The 24,073-nt window shown below is 32.9% G+C and overlaps 1 protein-coding gene across 1 annotated transcript; it reads right to left on the bottom strand.

The window, feature by feature from the left end:
- Window positions 1-14,858: 14,858 nt before the first annotated feature.
- On the bottom strand, window positions 14,859-17,760 carry LOC125072450. The gene is made up of 3 exons (XM_047683084.1): window positions 17,644-17,760; window positions 16,775-16,900; window positions 14,859-14,948 (listed from the first exon to the last, which is right to left on the bottom strand). Exons 1-3 carry the CDS (start codon window positions 17,743-17,745, stop codon window positions 14,859-14,861), a joined length of 318 nt encoding a protein of 105 aa, XP_047539040.1. The 5' UTR covers window positions 17,746-17,760.
- Between the last annotated feature and the right edge of the window lie 6,313 nt (window positions 17,761-24,073).

Here is a 24,073-nt window from a genome sequence, read left to right as displayed (position 1 = left end):
CCTTTGCAATTTACCGAGATTAAATCCACACTGTTGCGTGTATACGGAAACGGTTTATGACATTATATATTGGGTTACATTTAAGTTATTTATTGAACTGTAAGAGTATTTTAACTGAAGATAGAGTACTTGAAAATTTCAATCTGCATGTATCTAAGCTTAGCATCTTCTTCTAAAGAGACGAAGGACCAGACACATCAAAGATTTACTGATTGTTACTATATTAGAATTTGATTTTGAGCGCTTCAGAGGTCGCGTTCAGGTGCACTAGCAATTGAGTTGTGTTCAATTGCTTGACCAAACACTCGAATACATGATCATTCAAACTCAAGGCACTATAACGTAGGAGAGTGATCGTTACTGAACTCTGAACTCAATTTAAATGCTCATATGCACAATTTCAAACAGAGACAGGTATATTCGTAACCAATTAAGAATATTTCCTTGCTTTAAATAAGTTATTTCTGCACCAATCATTATATAACAAAGCCAAGAAAAACAATAAAAATTTAAACTAATTGGTACATTATACACATTAGCAGCCTGTAAATTTCCCACTGCTGGGCTAAGGCCTCCTCTCCCTTTGAGGAGAATGTTTGGAGCATATTCCACCACGCTGCTCCAATACAGAATTTCGTTTAGAATTAGACACATGCAGGTTTCCTCACGATGTTTTTCTTCGCCGCCGAGCACGAGATGAATTATAAACACAAATTTAGTACATGAAAATTCAGTGGTGCCTGCCTGGGTTTGAACCCGAAATCATCGGCTAAGATGCACGCGTTCTAACCACTGGGCCATTTCGGCTCTCCTACTAATAGATAATTTAGATATAAATAGGAAGATTGAAAATTGTTCCGTCAATTCAATCGTTTCCTCAGTCAGGATAGCGATTTATCTTTGCAAACAAAAGATAGAAGATGACTATTTCCTATTTTAGATTGAATATTGAAATTTGGCATTGCCCGCTACGTATTGGACGGATGTTGAGTTACCGTTTAATATGATATGAAATTAATCATCGACTAAGTCAAAATATACATATATACCTACTGATTACTAGACTTTGCATTGTAATTTTTAACTTGCGTCGTCTAGACGAGAAATAAAAATTATTGAATAAGGTGTTTCTTTCTTTATTAATTATCATGTCAATATTGATCATCATTAACTGATTCTGGACCCGATAATCATTTACAAGAGATAATATCTATTCATGAGATATCATACTAAGAGCAGTATGTGCGCAATGGTAAGTGCATACTCTTTTTACATCACTCTCCCAAACCGACGACTCGGCAAATCCAGCAGAACCAGAAAATGTATACTTCGTATTAGGGCTTTGTGCAATTTTACGCTAAAGCAATACTACTAAGTATTACCGTGTTCTGGTTCCGAAGGGTTAAGGAAAGGGAGGCAGTCTAGTAATTACAGTCACAAAGTACATAACAACTTAGTTCCCAAGGTCGGTGGCGTACTGTTTATATAAGGAATGGTCAATATCGCATTCATTCCAAATGTCAATGGCGAGTGGTGACCACTTACAATATATTAAAACATTTATAAGAAAAAAAAAATGCAGAAGGCTCCTCTCGAGGAAAAGATTTAGAGCGTTTTCCACTACTATAGTCCAATGCTGTTTGTTGGAGACACACATTTAGGGTTTTCTCTTTTGTTACTTCACGTGCTTGCTCGGATTTCAACACACAATATTAGGTTAAGATCTACACATTCTTTCATCTAAACCATCGTCCCGTATAAGAAACAATATAAAAGTAACAATTAAAGACGTAAACTATATATTTGTTTGTTAAGGAAAATTAGTACGGTGTTTATTTCGTGATTGCAGAGGCATTAACTTGTTCGAGTTTGACCTCTTGAACTTACCAATCGATGTTTATTGCCATTCTATAAACTTTATTCGATTACCTTGCAAGAATCTTATTATAAGCGATTGATTGACTAAACTGTAAGTTAAATGCTGATAAACCTTTCAGCCAGCTCTTCAATGACTTCATAACGAGAAGGACCATTGGATTTTATCTTTATCTAATATATGTCTGCTATTGCTTTTAAAAAGCGTACGTCTTTTCCAATGCTATACTATTTTTAATAGCATTTACTACAAGTATTCACATGTACATACACCTTGCTAGATTACCATGTGCTTGTTGGTAGGTAATAAAGAGCAATATGTTATAAAGCATGTAGAATCTGCTCAAAAGTAGCATGCTTTTTTCATCTTGCTATAAAATGTCTTACAGTACTTATGTACTATACTATATATGGACCAGTGGTTAGAACGCGTGCACCTTAACCGATGATTGCGGGTTCAAACCGAGGCAAGCACCACTGAGTTTTCATGTGCTTAATTTGTTGTTATAATTAATCTCGTGCTCGGCGGTGGAGGAAAACATCTTGAGGAAACCTGCATGCGTATTCCATCAACCCGCATTGGAGTAGCGTGGTGGAATATGTTCCATACCTTCTCCTCAGAGGGAGAGGAGGCCTTAGCCCTAGCAGTGGAAAATTTACAGTCTGTTAATGACCAAAAAAAAAATAATGACATAATATATATATATATATATATATATATATGTCGGAGAAGCAGGATGCCGAACAGTTGGGTTCGGGGATTGATCCGCCATTTGTAAGACTATGTGGGCGTGCAATGGAGATATTCACAAAATAAAACGTATTTAATATCGTCTGATTACTGTATTAATTGATTCAATAATCGTACACCACAATAATATCAAAGGATTACAATAATTCATCTCGATTAAGAGCAAATGGGTTTGCAAGCAACCATCGCATTCGAGAAACTTGTCAAAACGTAACGACTCGCGTTGCCATGACGCTTACAACTCCATTCGGGGTGACCCGCTCTTATAAGTAAATCAGCCATCAAACATTATTGCCAACTACTCGATTCATTAATTATCCAAATTAACAACTAAAGTAACCACGCTCCGATACGGCCATCCTGAACTATCACACGTCCTCGTGTGTCTCGTTGCTGTAAACCTCCTCGTCTGTAAACAATGAAACAACAAATGTACACATCATAACACGCTTGGCCATTCTGACCACCACACGATGAATATTATAACCGTCCATGCTATCTCAATAGCATAATATTCTCTAGCAGCATAACTTTACAAGGTAAGCGACCAGCAAGACCACCAAGGTCTATTTATGCTACTAAGTCAATCTCTTGCCACCAAGGCTGTCATTTGCCACCAAGGCTGTCATTTGCCACCAAGGCCAATTTTGTCACCAAGTCAATCACTTGCCACCAAGGCCATCATTTGCCACCAAGGCCAACTTTGTCACCAAGTCAATCTCTAGTAGGGTCACTATGCTACGCTTTCTCTTACCAAGTAATTTGTTAACACCGAAATCAAAACAAAATGAAAACTGCCCACCGTTTTTAATAGAAAATAGACCTAGAGCTGGCTTCATGGTGCAGATATCCACTCGACATTTCATAACCGGCTCGCTTGTTTTGTTTTCCCTTCTTCGCACAACGCGTCGATATGTGGCTTCGCTCGCCGCAGGAAAAACACGTCAGCGCGGATGTTTTCTTCGAGACGTCCATTGTATTTCTTGCTTGCTTGAGCTTTGGCGTTGTTAACTTGCTGAGTGAGCCTGCGTGGTCTGATATGTGTTCTGATCCCACTTCTGATGTCGGAGAAGCAGGATGCCGAACAGTTGGGTTCGGGGATTGATCCGACATTTGTAAGACTATGTGGGCGTGCAATGGAGATATTCACAAAATAAAACGTATTTAATATCGTCTGATTACTGTATTAATTGATTCAATAATCGTACACCACAATAATATCAAAGGATTACAATAATTCATCTCGATTAAGAGCAAATGGGTTTGCAAGCAACCATCGCATTCGAGAAACTTGTCAAAACGTAACGACTCGCGTTGCCATGACGCTTACAACTCCATTCGGGGTGACCCGCTCTTATAAGTAAATCAGCCATCAAACATTATTGCCAACTACTCGATTCATTAATTATCCAAATTAACAACTAAAGTAACCACGCTCCGATATATATATATATATTTTTTTTTTGTGAAAGGGTCTTTTTTTCTACCATTTATTCGTATTTATTTATTCAAATATACTACGAAAAAGCTTCAACAACAAATACCACTGTATTATAATAATCCTACATTCCCAACGCACCAGGGCTTTAACACAATGGTCTTGGCACGGCTAGATCTTGCGGTATTTCCTTGGAATTCTATACATGCTAAGACGGCGTTTATGTGTGCTGTTTGTGAATACGTATATAAAATGTCTCTGTGTTCATTTCTGAGTAAATAAGATATTTGTAAAGTGAAAGGAAATATATTTTACACAATAACTTTAAATATTTTAAAATTTGAATAGTGTTTTATTGTTGCTTTAAAAATATAGTTGTCTTAGATTAAGTTCGAAAGTAAAATTACTTGAAAGAATTTATGAAAAGGTTTTAAGATAAATTTAGATTAATCGGTGACAAATATTTGTGTTGTCTTCATTGTTTCATTTGTTTATATATTAAATTAAATGGATGATTTTTTTTATTAAGACTAGGCACTGACATTTTGATTGCATCGAATGACTCTAAAACCTTTTACTTCAAATTACAAGTAAGTTATTAAAAAGGTATTTTTAAATTATCCTCTATTACATATGCAAATTTTAGTACACAACTCAAGCAAGTTAGATTAAAATTAAATATAAAAAATATGAGAAAATAACTCACAATCAAAAAAATTGAACGTAAGACGAATGTACATATAAACAAATTTCATTTGGAGAACTGTCACAGCTTCTAGGCAGCTATTTCAGTAATGCTTTCAATGTGTCCATTCATTATTGCGATAAGGAAAGCAAAGACATTTTTAGCTTTGCCGTTTCATAAATTCAAATCATTTGTAAAAAATACATTGGTAAAGAAGGCATATTATTCGATACAAGATTACATATATGATAAAAAAGCGTGAAGTTAATGCTTGTTGACTTCCAGGCAAGATATATAATATACATATATAATTGTATTTAACTAACATGACTGTATATTTAGATGTTGTAAAAGAGTAACCACTGAGTTTCTTGCCTATTCTTCTCGGTAGAATCTACATTCCAAACCGGTGGTAGCTTTATTTAATATAGTTTGTTAAATGACGATTCAAAAGTGCTCGTAAAAGCCTACTTGAATAAAGTATATTTTGATTTTTTGAAAGGCGAACAATCTAAAGAGCAATCTGATGGTTAGTGGTAAGGAGCGTTAACGATATTTACACTGTAAGAATTACTCACCATATTTTTGACAGTCAACGCAACCAACCATGGGAACAACTCTTTCGTCCCCTGTGGCTGCAATTCCATTAGCTTTTAGATTCCATTGCAGTTTAACTAAAATAATACTTTACGGATTCTTGTTGAGCATTCACTAAAAAATAACGCAAGTAAATCTATAAATAACCTAATCATATTACCTAGCTATAAATACGAATGTTTATTTTTTTAGTGTAGAAGCTGCTAGGTTTAAATTGTTTGTGACGTTCTATCGCAAACCCTGCACTGCGTGTTGTCGAGTAATAATAAATGAAAAATAGCATTATAAAACACCCTTTTATTGCTGTTGTGGTTTTTTATGTAACTTTAAAAGTGCAGCAATTCGTACAAAAAGATTAATTTAAAAAAAAAAATAGATATTCATTGTGGCTGTGAGTTTTTTTGCAGGCGCGGTGATATCGCTCGCAGTTACGTGTAATACGGTAGAGTTATTTTAAACGTTCAAGATGAAGCTTTATATATGAATGATGATCTTTCTGACCAATTACAAAATATAATAAATTTCGACCACGGTGCACGCCAGGGATTAGCTAACGCCAGCGGTTTTATAGTCCATACATCATTAACGCTTATTGGAAGGGGTTCGAACACAACCATAATTCGACGGGATGGCCATCGGACACGATCAAAAAGAGACGTACAGTCTCTTTTCGTCATGGTTTCTGAAGCACTGGAGTATAACGCTGCCTGTAGAATACAATATAAAGCCTTTTATTTGTCGCATAAATTAAAGTTAACTATGATTTACATTACAATATTTTTTTAGCATTAACAGCCTGTAAATTTCCCGCTAAGGTCTCCACTTCCTTTGAGGAGAAGGTTTGGAGCAAATTCCACCACGCTGCTCCAATTCGGGTTGGTGGATATACATGTGGCAGAATTTCGTTGAAATTAGACAAATGCAATTTTCCTCGCGATGTTTTCCTTCTCCGTCGAGCACGAGATGAATTATAAATACAAATTAAGCACATGAAAATTCAGCGGTGCTTGTCTAGGGTTGAATCCGCAATCATCGGTTAAGATGCACGTGTTCTAACCACATGGTCATATAATATTAAATGATAATAAAAATGTGCATAAATTAGATTATTTAAGTTATGGGTAATGGTTATTGTATTGATAAATTATATAATATAAAAAATAAAAATATACGTTTAAAACGTTCTAATCATTTATCATGCCTCCTCCAGACTTTTCCATTTGTCTCTATTTTTGGCAATCGTCATCCAGTTTTTAGCAGCTATTTTTAGTATATCGTTACCCAACGAGTTATTGGTCTTCCTCTTTTACAATAATAACGCTGCCTTTAACAAATTTTTTATCAGGAAACACTAATTACTTTAATATTTTTTTCTATGAATATTTGGTACTTGAAAGGTTATACCAATTTATTTGAGAATACTTACTTATGTTATAAATTCGAAAGTGTGGATTTATGAATAGATTGATTTTTCAATTACTCCAGAATAGCTGAACAGAACTAAATGAAATTAGACACAGAGGCAAATTATAGTCTGGGAAAGTAAATACAGTAATTTGTTCTGTAAAGCTTGCCCACACGTCGTTGAAGCCGTGGGCACAAGCTCATGGTTAATATTTCTTACAAATTAAACATATTTTGGGAATAAGTCAATGACCTTCAGGCCGTTTTTAATGGAAAATTATGTGTCTTCATCGATGTAATATTATTATTCTAAAATAATATTTGTTCTAATTATTTTGAGTGTTATTCAGCTGCGGATCCGACGTTGCGTAGTAACGTTAAATTAAGAAAAGGCACTTAAATCTCAAGTTTGATCGTGACGTCTTTGACTATTGTGATCTGTATCCCATCACAATACTCCTCAAGCTTAATTAGCCATCTGTAAATAATATTTTAGGTAACCTATTACGAGTAGGTATATAAGTCCTTTTTTATATTATCATCCTGACGATCCACTAAATTGTTTTCATATTCCTTTACTCTCTGAGAAGAACCGACGAAAGAAACTCAGCGGGTTGCTTTTTTAAATTTGTGATTATTTACGTATATTCAATATCAAAAATGAAATAGCCAGGGGTCGATCGGCTACCCAAGGTGTGCTATTAACCATGAACTCACTAATATAAATTAAACTAATTGTATAATATCGTTTCGCACACAAGCGAATAAATTATTATATTGTCTTAAGCCATTATGCCGAGATGGCCCAGTGGTTAGAACGCGTGCATCTTAACCGATGATTTCGGGTTCAAACCCAGGCAGGCACCACTGAAATTTCATGTGCTTAATTTGTGTTTATAATTCATCTCGTGCTCGGCGGTGAAGGAAAACATCGTGAGGAAACCTGCATGTGTCTAATTTCAATGAAATTCTGCCACATGTGTATTCCGCCAACCCGCATTGGAGCAGCGTGGTGGAATATGCTCCAAACCTTCTCCTCAAAGGGAGAGGAGGTCTTTATCCCAGTAGTGGGACATTTACGGGCTGCTAATGCTAATGCTTAAGCCATTAAGTACCTATTTGTTCAAATTTTCAAATTCATCAAATGTCTCAAAGATGGTGAAAATTATGTCAATCGATTCCTTTACATACATGGTCGTGCTCATAAAACCATGCTAAAAATCCATTAAATTTTTTTAACATTAATTTAAAAAAAAATAACAGAGCCTGATGAGTCAATCAAAATACGTAATTAGATAAAATACATATTTATATAACATGGGTTAAAATGATAACAAAAAATAATAATTAATAATTTATTATTTATTTATTGTTAATTATTCCTTAATAGATTTCAAAATTAATGCTGTACTATTATTTACTTGTGTTGAGAGCTAAAATAATTTTGTATAAATAATAAAATGAATATTATTACAAACAACAATTCTACTCCTAGATACAAATCTAGTTATATTTAGATTCAATGAAATTTGAGACAAATGGTACTAACTCTTAGTAAAATATAATGAATTGGATCAAGACTACTTATGTATTCAAATTAAGAGATAAGTGTTTTTTTTCTAAAAATGAGGTAAATTTTCATAGTTATATTATTCAATTTTTAACAATGAATGTGTGTATCACTCATAAACTATGCTATGATTAACTGATTATTAGTAATATATGTATTTATATATTTACTTTTTATTACAATTTTACAATACTTGTACTGTAATATAATATATCGTAATCAGTTCGCTACTCTATTTATTTATATTTTATTAGACGGACGGTCAAATGGGCCACCTGATGGTAAGTGGTCATCATAGCTGTAAGAAATATTAACCATTCCTTACATCGTCAATGCGCCACAGGCCTTGGGAACTCACCCTTCAAACTGGACCATAACAATACTGATACTGCCATCTGATGGGTAAGTGGTAGTTACCCAGATGGGCTTGCAAAAAGCCCTACCACAAAGTACTTTGCTACCACGGCAAATTCGGTTAGGCCATTGTTATTCAATGTAATTTTTATTGCAAATTATTTACATTTACAACAAACAAAGACAGTTGACAGTATTCTCGTCTTATTTTTTATTTCGTTAAAAAATTTGACCTTAACACAGTAGTAACTCAAATTATAAGTTTCAGATTTAAATGCCAATGTTATGAAAAAAAAAATATTAAAAAAAAAAAATGTCGGAATACCTAAATAAAACATTAAGATAAAACGATAACTGGCAATACCATAGCAATATAAAACGCACATCGGAACGGTTGGATGCGTTACTCCTGATATTAATATCGATGTTGCCACTACCAAATCGAAAGTAATGAAGTTTGCCATATTGAAATACATGTTTACCGAAGGCAAATACGATTTTATGTGCACTTTTTGTTTTACAGAAATATATTGAATCAAAGAGAAAAATGAAAAAGTTTTTAGTAAATAATTACGCCAGATGTTATGTTACATTGGAGTATTAAACAAGTATAGTAGTTATTTAGGAGATTTTACTCATTTAAGAACTTATACATTGGTTTTATAAGAAAGGCTTAATCTCCAATCCACCAACCTTGAAAACTAAGAAGTTATGCTCCTTGTGCCTGAAATTACTCGTCTTACTCGTGAGCGCCCTGATTATTGTCCAATAAATCAAAATAGAATGAGATCATTTCGCACCAGGTCAAAAATAAAAATGGTATCTATACATATACAGCGGAGATGTATAGTTCCTGGTATTTTTTAGTAAAAGTTTGAGCATTTTTACGAAGAGATCCTAATGTAGTAGAACGGTTAAAAGTAATAAAAGAAGTGTAAAAACTCTGCTTCATCATGCAACAGAACTATCTTTTAAACTTGATCTGCTGGACACATACCTTACGCATCCCTAAAACCGAAAACAAAACGATACTATAAGTGCTGTTTAGCGGTAAAGGCCGACTCTCTATAGACACGCTCTCTATATTATGATTGGGGGGTATCTTTTCAGACGGTAAGCACAAAATCACCAACCAGTTTAACTCACGTACTACACCAGTTTATTCTTAGGAATATTATTAAAAAACAAAACAAATAAAATTGTTTAATTTTGTTTTATAAAGTTTTTTTATGTAGGATATATTGTAATCTAAAAGTAGGTAACTTCAAGGGAATAAAAAAAAAATATGAAAGTAACTTTGATTCTTCTTAGTAGACATCTCACTGGCAATAAAATATTAAAAATTCTAATGATAGCTCCAAAAACCTCTCCTTAAAAGAAAAATAGCCCAGCAGTGGAATATTTACAATCGGTTAACTTTAAATTAAATTAAATCATGTAAAATCACCATCTAAAAGTTCTCGCAAGTGCCTTTTATTTGCATAAAATAAATATTTTGATTTCGATTTTGTTACTTAACGTTTTAATTTTAATTTGGATATTTTACGTTTCGCTGCTAAATAGAAATAAAGCGAGAAGTTCTCGAGTAATTTCAAAAATGTTTGCGATGACAAGCGATGAAAATTTCGAATGGATGTTAAGTTGAACTATAAACTGTTCGAGAATTCGAACTGACAGCCGGTAATCCACTCCGCGTTTGTAACACGGAAGTTCGTTACTAACAATGTCATAACGACTGAACGACGTTTAATCGAGTTGCGATTGTCGATATCTTGGATTGAAGCGTACTTGACGCTAAAAAAAATGAGGAATATTACTGTTAAGTCATTTTTGAAAATCGAGTTCTTTTGTATACTGAAAAAACTATTTAGAACGCCCCCAAAATATTCCGCGAATTATATCAAAAAATTATTTTTTGTTGTATATTTATTTTCAATTATATACAAAATATTCCACCACGCTGCTCCAATGCGGGTTGGTAGAATACACATGTGGCAGAATTTCGTTGGAATTAGACACAAGCAGATTTCCTCACGATGTTTTCCTTCGAGCACGAGATGAATTATAAACACAAATTAAGCACATGAACATTCTATGGTGCTTGGCTGGCCCGAAATCATCGGTTAAGATGTACGCGATTTAACCACTGGGCCATCTCGGCTCTTCTTCAAGGACATAAAATGAAGTTCTGTTTAGTATCATGGATTTGATATGAAAATATCTCTATTATACGAATTTTGCAGATATATGTTATCGACTAAAAATAATTATTTTTTAACGATCTATAATTGTTGATAGGTTTCGATCGGTATTGTAGACCTTCACGAAATTATTGATACAGAAGATTCTTTATCAGAAAAAGTAACATAATACATACATACTTAATAATAATTTATTTATTTTCTATCCTTATGATAAGGTTTTGACAATATTTCATTACTTCATTTTGTGATATCACTCGAAAATATTTTAATTATATTCATAAAAAAAAATATCATGATTAAGATTAATATTTTCTTAATAACGATCATGTTTTAATCTTGCAAAGCCTGAAAAGCTCAATAAAACTTATAAAGGCTTAGAACTTTTTCGAGCGCCTTGATCTCGAAAATGTGAACTATAATAAATATAAAAAGTTCGACAACGTTGAGATTTGATTTTATATCAATTATTCTATCGCTAAACAGCACTTCTTATTGTTGTTGTGTTCAGTTTTGAAGGGTGAGTGAGCCAGTGTAATTTCTAAGGTACGTAATTATGGAACTCATTATTAATATTTTTAATATCACCAAAAATATATATGGTCGGTGGTGACCACGTACCATCACTTGGCCTAATATTGCCTACCTATTACAAATAAATATAAAACCAGGATTAAACGTGTCGGTATTTACGCAATACAAAATGCTATCTATGTGTTTAAGTTATGTGAAATCCCTCTCGGGTCCCTTTTGAGAAATGCCATCAGAGGGGTTTTAGTAAAATAAAAATTCCACGCAGCCTTCCCCTTTGCGGCTCGTCTATCTTTTTAAAGCTTAAAAAATAATTAGGTGTTATAAATAATAAAGCATATATACAAATATTTTCGTGTGGTGTGTTCACTGTCAGAACCATAGACAATATTAATAACATTTTTAATCTTTTGTATTGATTGTCATAGCCTCATAGACCAGGTACGTAGGTAGGTAGGCACTAATGTACTTTGGCAAATATCTATTGTAGTATACATACCTTTTGTCATGGTGACATGTTGAACACTATAGAAGTTGATTTGTTGCTGCGCCATCTATTATCAATTTTCAAAACAAGTTAACAAAATAAAAATATTCTTCGTTTTAATTTCATTTTAAATATTCATTCATTTTAATTAATATGTGCCTAATTTAACTTTATAGTCATATTTCAGACAGTGTATTTTTTATGGATGAGCTCCGGGAGCTCCAGGCATAGGTGCTTGTGGAGGTATATCGGTTTTGGGCGGAGGCTAGGAACAGTGGCATCCAGGGTCGGTGGAGATTAGGCGGATCAGGCCTCTAGAGAGTTATTATAAACAAATAACTAATATGATGGAAATATAAGAAAATATGGAATACATTTGCAGAATTGGCGAGAAATTCAGGATTACGTGCGTTCTCTTTTAGGGAATTTCTGTCAGCCTTCTTTTCCATCTCTGCACAGAGACGGTGTTTCATTGACCCATACCGCGAAGGTGAATAAAGCGATTTTTTGTTAAAAATAAACATCTGCTGTCTTAACTGTTACAATGTGTAACTAACTAAACCTGAAGACGCTATACACATATTGATAAGGATAATGAGCAAAAGAACGTTTCATGCAATGCAGATATTAAACAAAATTTAGTAGTAGATTATAATGTAACCGGTAAAAAGATCGTGTCCAAAAGCAGCAATACCGCGAAGATAAATAATAATGGGTGTTCCGATTTGAAGCGTAGCTGAGCCAGTATAACTACAGACGCAAGGGACATAGTATCTTAGTTCCCACGGTCAGTCGCTCATTAAGAACTTAGGGTTTTTTTTTACATTTCTTACAGCGCCATTTTCTATGGGTCGCAGTCGCGATCAATTACCATTAGGTGACCTATTGGCATTTGTAAACATTATATCGTTACAAGTACATGCATTTTGTTGTAAGGATTCCGAAAAGAGTCACGAAATCCAAGTTTATAAATAGATTGGATAGCTTTATTCGCGCACTTAAAATTTCATTATCTTTAAATCTCAGGTTTTATACGTTTTGAATGAAGAAAAATAACGCGAAAGAAAACTAACGAAATAGAAAAAAAAAAGAATAAGAAAAATAACGCGCTTATAAATATTATTATCATCATACGAATTCACGCCTGTTACGTAAATAGCCGAAACTTTAAGGGGGTGAATCTCTGAAACGCTATAATAATATTATCTACTAATAAAAATATCAACTGTCTAGCTATCACGGTTCATGAGATACGGCCTGGTGACTGCCGGACAGAAGGACGGACAGCAGAGTCTTAGTAACAGGCTTTCACCCTTTTGGTACGGAACCCTAAAAAACTTCTTCGAAACGCACTGCATCTTTATGTAAAAGTCTTTTTCAGTTGGACATTATTCGTTAGTATAGATTCGAACATTAAAGATCTTTATATTACTTGAATTTAATTCAAATATAAACTACTATAAAAAACTAATATTTCGCATCAAGTAATAATGCTTAAAACCGGCGGAATGCTTTTTAATAACTGCATTTTGTGACCGAAATGCTAGCTCGGCTCCGGGTCACAGGATCAAAATGGCGGCAAATTATAAAATGGAATGGAAGAACGAAATAGAATCAATTTCAACGATTTTGTAAATAGAATTAGTAATGTTTTTTTTTTATAGTTTTTATTTTATTTGCGAGGAGTTTATACTCGTGGACAATTATAATATGATAAAATTAATACGATTTTTTGGTTTTACTTTTTATAGACACCGCACAATACTACGTGTAGCAAAACAGGCAGTTGTGATTGAAATTGAATTCAAGTGAGTAAGTGTGTGATGTATTTATATACATATAGTGCCATTTACTTGGTGTTAGGACTTTGTGTAAGCCCGTCTATCTATGTACCACCAACTTGTGCGACTTGGATGAGCGAGTTAGCTGAACTACAACCACATGAGGCATAACATCTCAGTTACCAAGGTTTGTAGTGCATTGGCGATATAAAAAATGGTTAAAATCCCTTACGGCGCCGATATCAATGGACACTGGTGAGTTATCATCAATTGACCTATTTGAACGTCCAACTACATATTAAAATAATATACATTAAAAAAAATACTAGACAGGCAATCTATAAAAATATGAAAAAGGATTATTTAAAAAAATACTAATATCGCCTTTGATTAAAAATGATTTCTAACGAATCGTTTGAATTTTTATATTTATTACACAATAATTATTTACATAAGGTAAGTCCTAATTATGTACAAAAAACAATAAAAAATATATAGTACTGTACAAATAATGACCACGTGGAATGATAACAAGAATACTAGCAGCATTTTACGGTTGAATAGCAATTACGATCCTATACTTTTAATAAAGGTTTGAATACATAAATAGTTTTAGGGAAAGATCATTTCATTATTTGATCTATTCTCCTGAATACTTGTTCGTGTGCACTGTTAATAATTCTTGTGAACAATATTCAAATTAGATGTCCTAGGTTTACAACAAGAAACGAATTAATATTCATAAAGCGTACATATAAATACATGTAAACTTTGCCTAATTCGTGCATGTAATAATTAAATTTATTTTTGTAAAATGGATATTGCGTGGAAGTCTGTTAGTTTATATAATTTTTACTTATATTAGGTACTTATTACTAGTTATATTATTACATTTGAATACATGTGTCTTTGAAAACTGTTTGTTTCTTAAAAACAATATAGCAGTTTTGGTGTTCATATTTGTTTTTTTTTTTTTAAATAAAATATAAAATCTATTATAAGATTTTGTTCAATAATAATAAAACATTATTAACTTCTTCACGGAAAACTGAACGATGTATTTCAATACAATTCAATTCAGGATTGGTTTACAATCAGGTGTTTGTTCGGAACTGGTGTCTATTTTTATAGGCAATAATAAGATTTTAGTTATTTAGGAAAATTTTATTGTTTATTAAGCACAATTAACTCTTGAAATGTAGTTCGGGGGCGTATTTGAAAATACACTGAGGTATTTCATTACCAAGTTTACAAGAATCTTCATCGCTTTTTATCTGTGAAATGTAAAAATATATTTTTATTAGTATGATAAATATGATATCAAATAAATAATAATAAGCGATGCATGTGATTATGAACTGCTCGGCCTACTAAGTTTTGATATGATAAATTTGTGATTATAATTCATCTCGTTTGAATTCTCGTTTCGTCTCGGGTGAAGCAAAACTCAAAATCATATAAAATAAATATTGTCCCGATTTTTTGTCCTTTTTTAAGTAAGTCAATAGACAGACTGCCAAAAATTGCTATGACCTTATAGATATCTTCCTTCTATCTATCTTCGTACAGTAAAACGCAGCACTGGGTATGTACCAATTTATTTACTTGGTGGTAGTGCTTTGCGTAAGATCGTCAGGGTAGGTACAACACAGTAACTACAGAAATAAGGGATGTGACATCGTAATTTTTAAGGTTGGTGGTTCGATTGTAGGGATCGTACATAATATTTGCAGCGCCAATGCCTGTGGTGACCATTTGTCACCAGATCGCCCATTCGCCAATCTGTTTATAAATATATATATATTTCCAATTAAGACGTATTCTACTAAGACAGCAAAATTTGTTATAACTTTATGTAAATAACAGAAGCCTATTCCTCTGTTAAATTAATGTATCGCTCTGTCATATGATATCCTTGATAATTTTGCCAGGATTAAGTTAACCAAGTTTGAGCTCAGAACTAAATATGATAATTAATAACTTAATATGGTACAGGTTTCTAGAAGACTTGGCAAATTTACGTTAAACAATTAGAAGACAATGGTTTACTTCATTCGTCGGTGGTCTGCATAAATATTTTGTGAGCTGAAAAGAAAGGGCCCAGTCGTTAGAAGGCGTGAATCTTAACCAAAGATGTCACTTTCAAACCGAAGCACCACACCTTAATCTGTCTTCATAATTTAAAGAAAACATCGTGAGGTAATCTGCATGTGTCGGATGTGTATCTGCCAAAAATGTATCCAACACGCATTGGAGCAGCACGATGGACTAAACCAAACCTTCTCCACAAATAGAGAGGAGATATTTGCCCAAAAGTGTGACATTTACGGACAAAGTCGGTATACCTAATCAGTATTTTTGGGCTATCTCCAATATGGAAATTAAAAAACCTGGACACTCTTATAAAGACAACATTAAACGACTTGATTTTTTCATTAAGTTCATTTTTCAGATCTAGCCTCTTTCAGATTATGAAGAAACAAATCAAACTCTACACAACTCTATTTGGAAATCGAAATGAATTATTAAAGTAACCCTTTCAAGTTTCCGAAGTTTCACTTGATATTTATTTATGAAAAATAACCTACCCAATAACTAGTAATAAAAGGCTAATATTGAATTGTTAAACGCCAATTTATGTTTTAGAATTTAGTTATGTTTTGGATTATATTCCAGATATATATATAATATGTATGTCTCGGAAGATGTTAAAGGTGAATATGAAGGTGTTATTTGTTTACTTGGGATTCTGTATTCCGTAGCTAGTACGGTTGATATCCAGCCAGTCTCTTCTTAATTGAATAGACTAAAACGATTCTTATCGATCTGAACTTTAATTTTATTATGAAATATGAGCATATTACACGCCAAAATTCTTGCCAGCTCCTTAGCCATCATTATATAAATGCACTTAGTTATATATTAGAAATGTGTGTGTGCCTTTTTTGAAGTGAAAACTTCTTACGGGAGGGTAAACAACTTCGTTACGTAACGCGTTACGGTACCAGTCTATCTGGCTTCCCTTTCTTTTCAACTGATATCAATTTAAGTTATCAGACGTATTTTTTATTATAATTATTTTAATATTGACAAAAATTACCTCTTTATCACAATTCTCGGAGACAGTCTTCATGTGATCCAATTTCTTCTTATTTTGAAAGACCAGCGGACCCACGATGACCATGAAGCCAGATTTTGAGAATACTTGGTCCTTCACGATGCCTATCTGTTTGTTATCGGGAGATTTATCAAAATAATTTATTAAAGCTTAGTTATTTATATTTTCGAATATATAGTTCTGAATAATTGTACTGAAAAAAATTAAGGATACATTTTTAAAACGCTTTTAAAATGTAGCTCTAATCAAAATTGAAATTTAAAATCGAATTATTTGCGACGTTGATTGCTTAAAGACTTAGGCGACGAATACACTAGGAAATATATTGTCCTACAATATGTCGCGCAACACTCAATCTACGTGACGTTGCAGCGTTGCACAGGGTCCCGCAACATTTTACGTGACGCGAAATATGTTGCACTCTACCGCTACGAGATCGTAATCACGTGTGTCGTGGCATTGTCGCGCCATTTATCATCGAGTGTAGTCGCGTAAGGAACGTGCCTCACATTAAACCGTGCATGGTGATACACAGAAACTATTAGTAAATCGACATTACCTCCTCGGGCAATATTTGTATAAACACTGACCAGTGTGGACTTCAGATATACATTTGTCTCGAGGATATTCCACGTAATTGTTTAGGGCATGTCACACATCATGTTACACTATTTGTTCACTAGTGTATCCGTGGCTTTAAGATAACACCTACCATGTACTAGTTTTAATAATCTTAATTAGTATAAAGAGATTAAGTTTCATAAGGTTATTTTTCTTTTTTTAATAAATGCTCTGTGTTATTTACACGAAGGCACGAGGATCATATATATGTAATAATTGGCTTATCTTACTTTTTCTAATAAACAGGTGACGATACAAGCGGCCTTATGCGGGAAAGGTGGATCACTGCGAAGGTGCATCAGATCAGATTCCGTAGCATTGGTCTTCTCCATACAGGAACGAGCAGTGGCTCTCAAAGTTTTGTGTACCATCGCTGCTACTGGATTGTCTTATAAAATGAAACGTAAATATTAATTTCAACAACACAAATACATTTGTAAGCTAATTTAATTGAACATTAGTGGAGAAAGAACAATTATAAAAGGCTTTACCCACGCGGAATTCATAAAACATTACCTATAGCACACAAATCCGTCAATGCTCATTACCCCCCCCCCCAGAATAAAAAACCTAGACTAGCTATATACTTCCCCGAGATTCTACTCCAATACCCCTATAACAAAATTCATCAAAATCACTTTATCGGTTAAAGCGTGGAGAAGTAAGTACAGAGTTACTTTCGCATTCATAATATTGGTAAGGATTAAATATGGTATTAAATCTATTAAAATTATGTATTTTTCTACAATGAATAGAACGAAAATATAAATAGTATTATTTTGGCACACTAAGCCCTACCACCAGGTTGTGACCACTGACCGTAGATGAAACATTTATACGCTCTCTTTTATTTTATTTTGTAATAAAGTATTTATCAAGCTTTTCACTGCGATTATTATAAAGAAGAGTTGAGTATTGTTTAGGTTTTATCTTTATCTTACCTTTTTCAAGCTGTGCGGTTATAGAGTACACCATGAGTAAACACGTAAAATATTTCAGCATTTCGAACGTTGTATATTATAAAATAGTACGAAATTAATGACGGAATAATAACAAGACAGCATCCCGTCCACAGATGATAAAATCTCCACGGAAATATCATTTCACGTTTGGATGGACGTACAGAAAATCGTAATTATATCATAATTGTATTAAGGCAAGGCCGTGAAAATAATATGTATTAAATTAATTAATTTTATTGTGTCCATAAAACCGTGTTACATTAGTCTATATCGATATTATAATGAGGTAAAATTTCTTTGTTTTTATGTAGGGTTAATATTCGGAATTAATGAACACATACTAAAAAAAATTACTGATTTAAAGTTAAATTATTCTTGAGTGCTATTGCGAATACATTGTATTTGTATCATCAAACCGGGGCAGGTCGGTAGTCTTCAATAAAATAAAACATAGAACATATCCTTTTGATACCAGCACGATGTAAAATGTTAAATCAGGGTGTATTATTCCATATTAATACTAACATCTATATTACATAAGGTATAATATTATGTATATTTTGTGCGACTATACCTATTCATACATACATACATTGGTATCATAAGTATTTGCATTTTCTTATAATCTGGTGGTATGTGGTCACCACCGACCATAGACGATAGCGTTGTAAAAAGTATTAAACTTTACTTCGACGATGCGTCAACGATCTTAGGTGCTAAGATATTATGTCCCTTATACAAACCGGAAGACAACAATACTAAGTATTTCTTATTGGCGGTAGAAAATCTGATGAGTGGGGGGGAGGTATCCACCTATCTAGAAGCGCTCGTTAAACACCTCCAAGTTTCTTTTTTAAATTATAGCTATATGGTCGTCGATCTCATTTACACCTATTTTGTCTCATAAATCCTACTCAAAATGGTTTATTTTAAAGAATACTAACTTAATATAGCTAAATCATTTCAATTGTCTTCCAAAATGTTAACTTTGCTAATAGTGAGTACGTCTAAAACTCAAATTTCCAGAATTGAACTTGTCATTCACTATGCTAGAGATCCCGCATATCATTCTTAAATTGAAACGGCATTTTAGTTCACATAATCATTTTTATCCTTATCAAAATTATTTGCACCAAGTATCATCTGTAGTGTACAGTCCTAACTTTAACGAAATTGTGGCTACAATAACAATTTCAACATTTTTTAAAACATTATTTTTAATGTATATTTGATGATGTTTTGGTCATGATGTTATGTCATTATAACTTTATAGTATACTATATAATGACTGTCCTTTTAGCTTTAGTAGTATTTACATAAGTATGTAGTATGTACAAACTCAAAAGTCACCGCAGGAACCAAACTGTCAAATATCAGAAAGTGCGGAATATTTGCTATGATATGATAAAATTATCATTGTATATTGGTTTGAAAAAAATGGAGATAAACCTTATGTTCATACAAAGAAGCCCCGTGGAATCAATTCCTTTATAAGTCTATTATAAAAAAGTCAAAAATCAATGTCAAAAATTATTAAATTTTTAGTAATAAAAAATAAAAAAAGAAAAAGAAATTGTTCGCGAACTAGCTCTCGGCCTTTTTTCTAAAACTGCTTGTAAAATGAGAATAAAAATATCAAGGTACATATTATGTTCATATTTTAATTCCTCTATTATAAAAAAAAAAATTTACATAAATTTTATGATTTTTAGCAATAAAATATTAAAAAATAAAAATTCGTTCGAGGTTTCGGTCTCGGACTGTTTTCTAGAACTGCTTCTAAAAAACAGTTCCATCATACAATGGTATCCTAATACTTTATCAATTTACACAGCATGGCATGCCTAGGAAGCTCTCATATGGCATATTTTTCGCAACTTAATCTTTATATATCCTAATGTCATTTACACGTAATATTCTAAAATTATCTAAGCAATGCTTCACAATAAAAATGACACCCATTCTTGTATCTTCGTAGTATCAATCCTACTACATTCGTATAATTGGGGTGAAATTGTCTATGACTTATCAAACAAGCCTTATCGATTAGGCGAAGCGAAAGTGACTGTTACACGTATCCTGTATTACGCTACGTGCACACCTGTTATACCGAGCCAGACAACTGCATCATACATTTCAAGAGAGACAATATCGCATAAGTGTAGCTTCAAAAACCGCACAAAATTATCCTATTTCGCCTAGCCGCTTTAACGTGTGATCCTTGTGAACAATCCCTACAAAATGGGATAAAACTAAGGGATTTTACACGTTATATATTTCCCTAGTGGTATAACGACATATTTTTTTTACTCGTCCTATCAAGAGGACTAATAGTTTATATAGAGTATATAAACGTATTAACGTATCTAATTGGATGACTATGTGAAGACGACCTTCGAGCCAAATTTAGCTGAAGAAAAAAAAAGTGTTTTAATTTCCAGTTTATAATTTTCGATTTCATAAGACATATCCTGGAAGTGATTGTTTTATCCTCAAGATGTGTTATCATCTACGCGGTTTCAGAAAAGCTTTAGAGGATAGCTAGAGCGTGGTTGTAAAAACGTATCTCATAAAAGATTTACTAGTTCTGGGTACTAGATGGTAACAGAGATATAAGCGTTATGTTTATTGTTAATGTTATGAATTTGAAAAGGTACCACTCTCAAAATCCTTTACACCTACTTTTTTTATTTATCTCAAATGATGTTGTTTGTTTTTGTGCCAGGATAGGTACCATCTCATCATTTATTTTACCAAATATTAATACTGCGAAGGGCGAAGGTCATGTACCGTGATGTCGTCTCAAATAGCTTAAACTCTATCTAAAGTAACTTTAAAAAACCCACAAAAACTCACCCATACAACAGATTTTATTCGCTACGACTATAGTTGTAGTAACCATTCTGGGTACTATTTCTCACTAAGCTAATGTCTTGGAAAGCTTGGACTACTTAAAATTAGGTATTTCCTTGTTTCCTTTGAATAAAATATTATAAATAGCAAGCCTACATAGAGTAATCAGTTTGTCTCTCATATCTCATCCCTAAAGTAGAACGAGACATCTTGTCTGAAACTGTATAAATACAACATTATAATAACAAAAACTTTGTCCAACTGCCATTATTTCGTCCTCTGTTATCGTATTTTTTTATGATTTGAATTTAAGTCCGATTACCATATTCAGAAATGGAACACAAATCCTTCCAAAATAACGGTTAATAAGCGACATTTCTTCTTTTATATAGACTAGTCGCAACCCGTGGCTTTGCTCACTTTTAGGGCTTATCATCTGGTTCTAGGCGTATAAAAGTTATACATATACGTCCACGTTACTTTCGCATATTTTATATTCCTCCATTCATCCCATATGTAAAAATGGGGAAAAAGATTATACTTCACGTATTTATTGATATACATTCCTTATAAACGGACTATCTGATGATTTTTTCAAATCAAAAGACAAAATATACTTTTTTCGAGTAGGCTTTTACAGGTACTTGTGAATCGTCATTTAACATACTATATTAAGTGAAACTACCCCCGGTTCGGAAAATAGATTCTACCGAGAATAACCGGCAAGAAAGTCAGTAGTTATTCTTTTCCAACATTTAAAAATACAGTTATGTTAGATAAATACAATTTTATGATATGTATGTAATATATCCTACCTAGAAGTTAACAAGAATTAACGCCACGCTTTTATATCATCTGTATAATCTTGCATTGAATAATATGCCTTCATTACCAATGTATTTTTTACAAATGATTTGACTTTATGAATCTGCAAAGTTAAAAATGTCTGCGGAATTTTATTATAGAAACGGATACCTTGTCCCAAGAAGGATTTATTGACTTTGCGGAGTCGGAAACTTGGCGGGCTGCTAGATGTTCATACTAGTTTTTTCAAACAAACAAATTCTTCAGCTTTATTATTTCACTATTAAAGATCATCTGTCATCAGTTTGACGATAAATCCATATATATTTAGCTTTTGGTTGTTCAAAATTAGAAAAAATGTAGTTCGCTAGTCGTCGCCCGCGACTTTGCTTCCGTTTTAGTGATTAGTCGTCAGGTGTTTGCCATAAAAATGTAGCCTTCCTTTCTTTTAGTTCAAACTTGCTTCGTATTTTATCGTTCTTCGTATAAATTGCTCCAAATTTCTGCAAATTCGGTTCAGTGGTTGACCGTTAAAGAGCAACAGACTGACCGACAGAGTTATTTTCACATTTATAATATTAGTTTAGATTTATTTAATGCAAAAACTCGGCGTTAACTTATATGCCATCAATGAGGAAATTCTTTTTGCCAGAGGAATGTTATTATTTATTATGGATATCTAATTTGGAATCTTAAAGTATTCTGATGTCTTAAGCGGGAATATACTATTTTAAAAGAAATCTTACTTTTGTCCCTTAAATTCAAATCTAATATTTAGATATAATTAGTAGACAAAGATTATTCAATGTAAGATTAAAAAGTAGAAATATAGTTCATAATTAGTAGTATTCATTAACTCCTTTTATTAGAATTTTTAATTAAAATAATATTTAAAGAAAGTCATTTCAAAAAGAAGATAAAATGAATTCTAATTATTTTTTTATAATCTCATGAAGAACGGGGGAAATAAATTTAAAGACGTAATTCATTCTTAATAAATTGTTTAAACTAATTCTTGATTTACTAGATTACCTATATTTTAAAATACTAGATTGTATCGTTAGCACCAAAGTGATTGCTAACTTTTAAAACAATCACTTGTATTAAACTGATTTAAAGTTCAGTTGCAGGATAGTTACCACACAAACTAACAGAAAGTTAAATAAAGGACTGGAGAGTGAAGGCAAATGATAAGATCGTCCTTGGAATTCCAGGAGAGAAGAAAACTATCTCTGCTGATTTTGTTGGAGGTGATAAATGAGACAATTCAGTGTCTTCTTCTTGCGAATATGAAATCAATGACGGTAGAAAGAGTCAACAGTAATTAACTTAACACCAGCTGTATTGTAAGTAAGGCCTACATTTCTACAACGCTAACGTCTTCATGAATAAAGTACTCATAAATAGTTACAAATAAGTGTACCTGTTTTCATAAAATTCTCTTGCTTTAAATTCAAGAACATATTTTCTCGAAGTTGTTCCCATGAGTTGCAATGAATGCGTCTTCAGGGTAGTTTAGACTTAAAATGAAAATAAAGTATTCACGATGAAATATTCTAAGATTTCGAAAGGATGTGAACAATTTTGGTTTCAGAATTTTCGGAAACATTCATATGTTCGCTGGCTGTCTGAGCAAATGAGATGTCATAATTCAAATGTTCAATGAAAATCGATGAGTTACAAATAAATAAATTAATATAATAAAATAAGAAGCCTTATATTTCTTTCTTAATTATAAAATTTACAATAAAAACAAAATGAAAACATATATATAATTTTAATCATATAACTAAGAAGAACCCCTCGTCTCGAAGGTGAAGGCTCCTCTAGAGTTCGCCATTGGTCTCTATCGCAAGCTACATTCATCCAGAGTTTTCCACCCACTTGCACTTTATTGTCAGCCCACCGTGCCACTGGTCTTCCTCTTTTTCTTATACCTATGGGTCCGGACCAGGAAGTCAATCTTTTTGTCCATCTATTGTCAGTAATTCTAGATATATGGCCAGCCCAGTGCCATGAGTTACAAATAATGTACTGCAAA

The sequence above is a fragment of the Vanessa atalanta genome, chromosome 21 (genome assembly GCF_905147765.1).
Source record: "Vanessa atalanta chromosome 21, ilVanAtal1.2, whole genome shotgun sequence".
Lineage (NCBI taxonomy): Eukaryota > Metazoa > Arthropoda > Insecta > Lepidoptera > Nymphalidae > Vanessa > Vanessa atalanta.
Note: the sequence above shows the minus strand (reverse complement) of the source record. Positions and strands in the feature narration are given on the sequence as shown.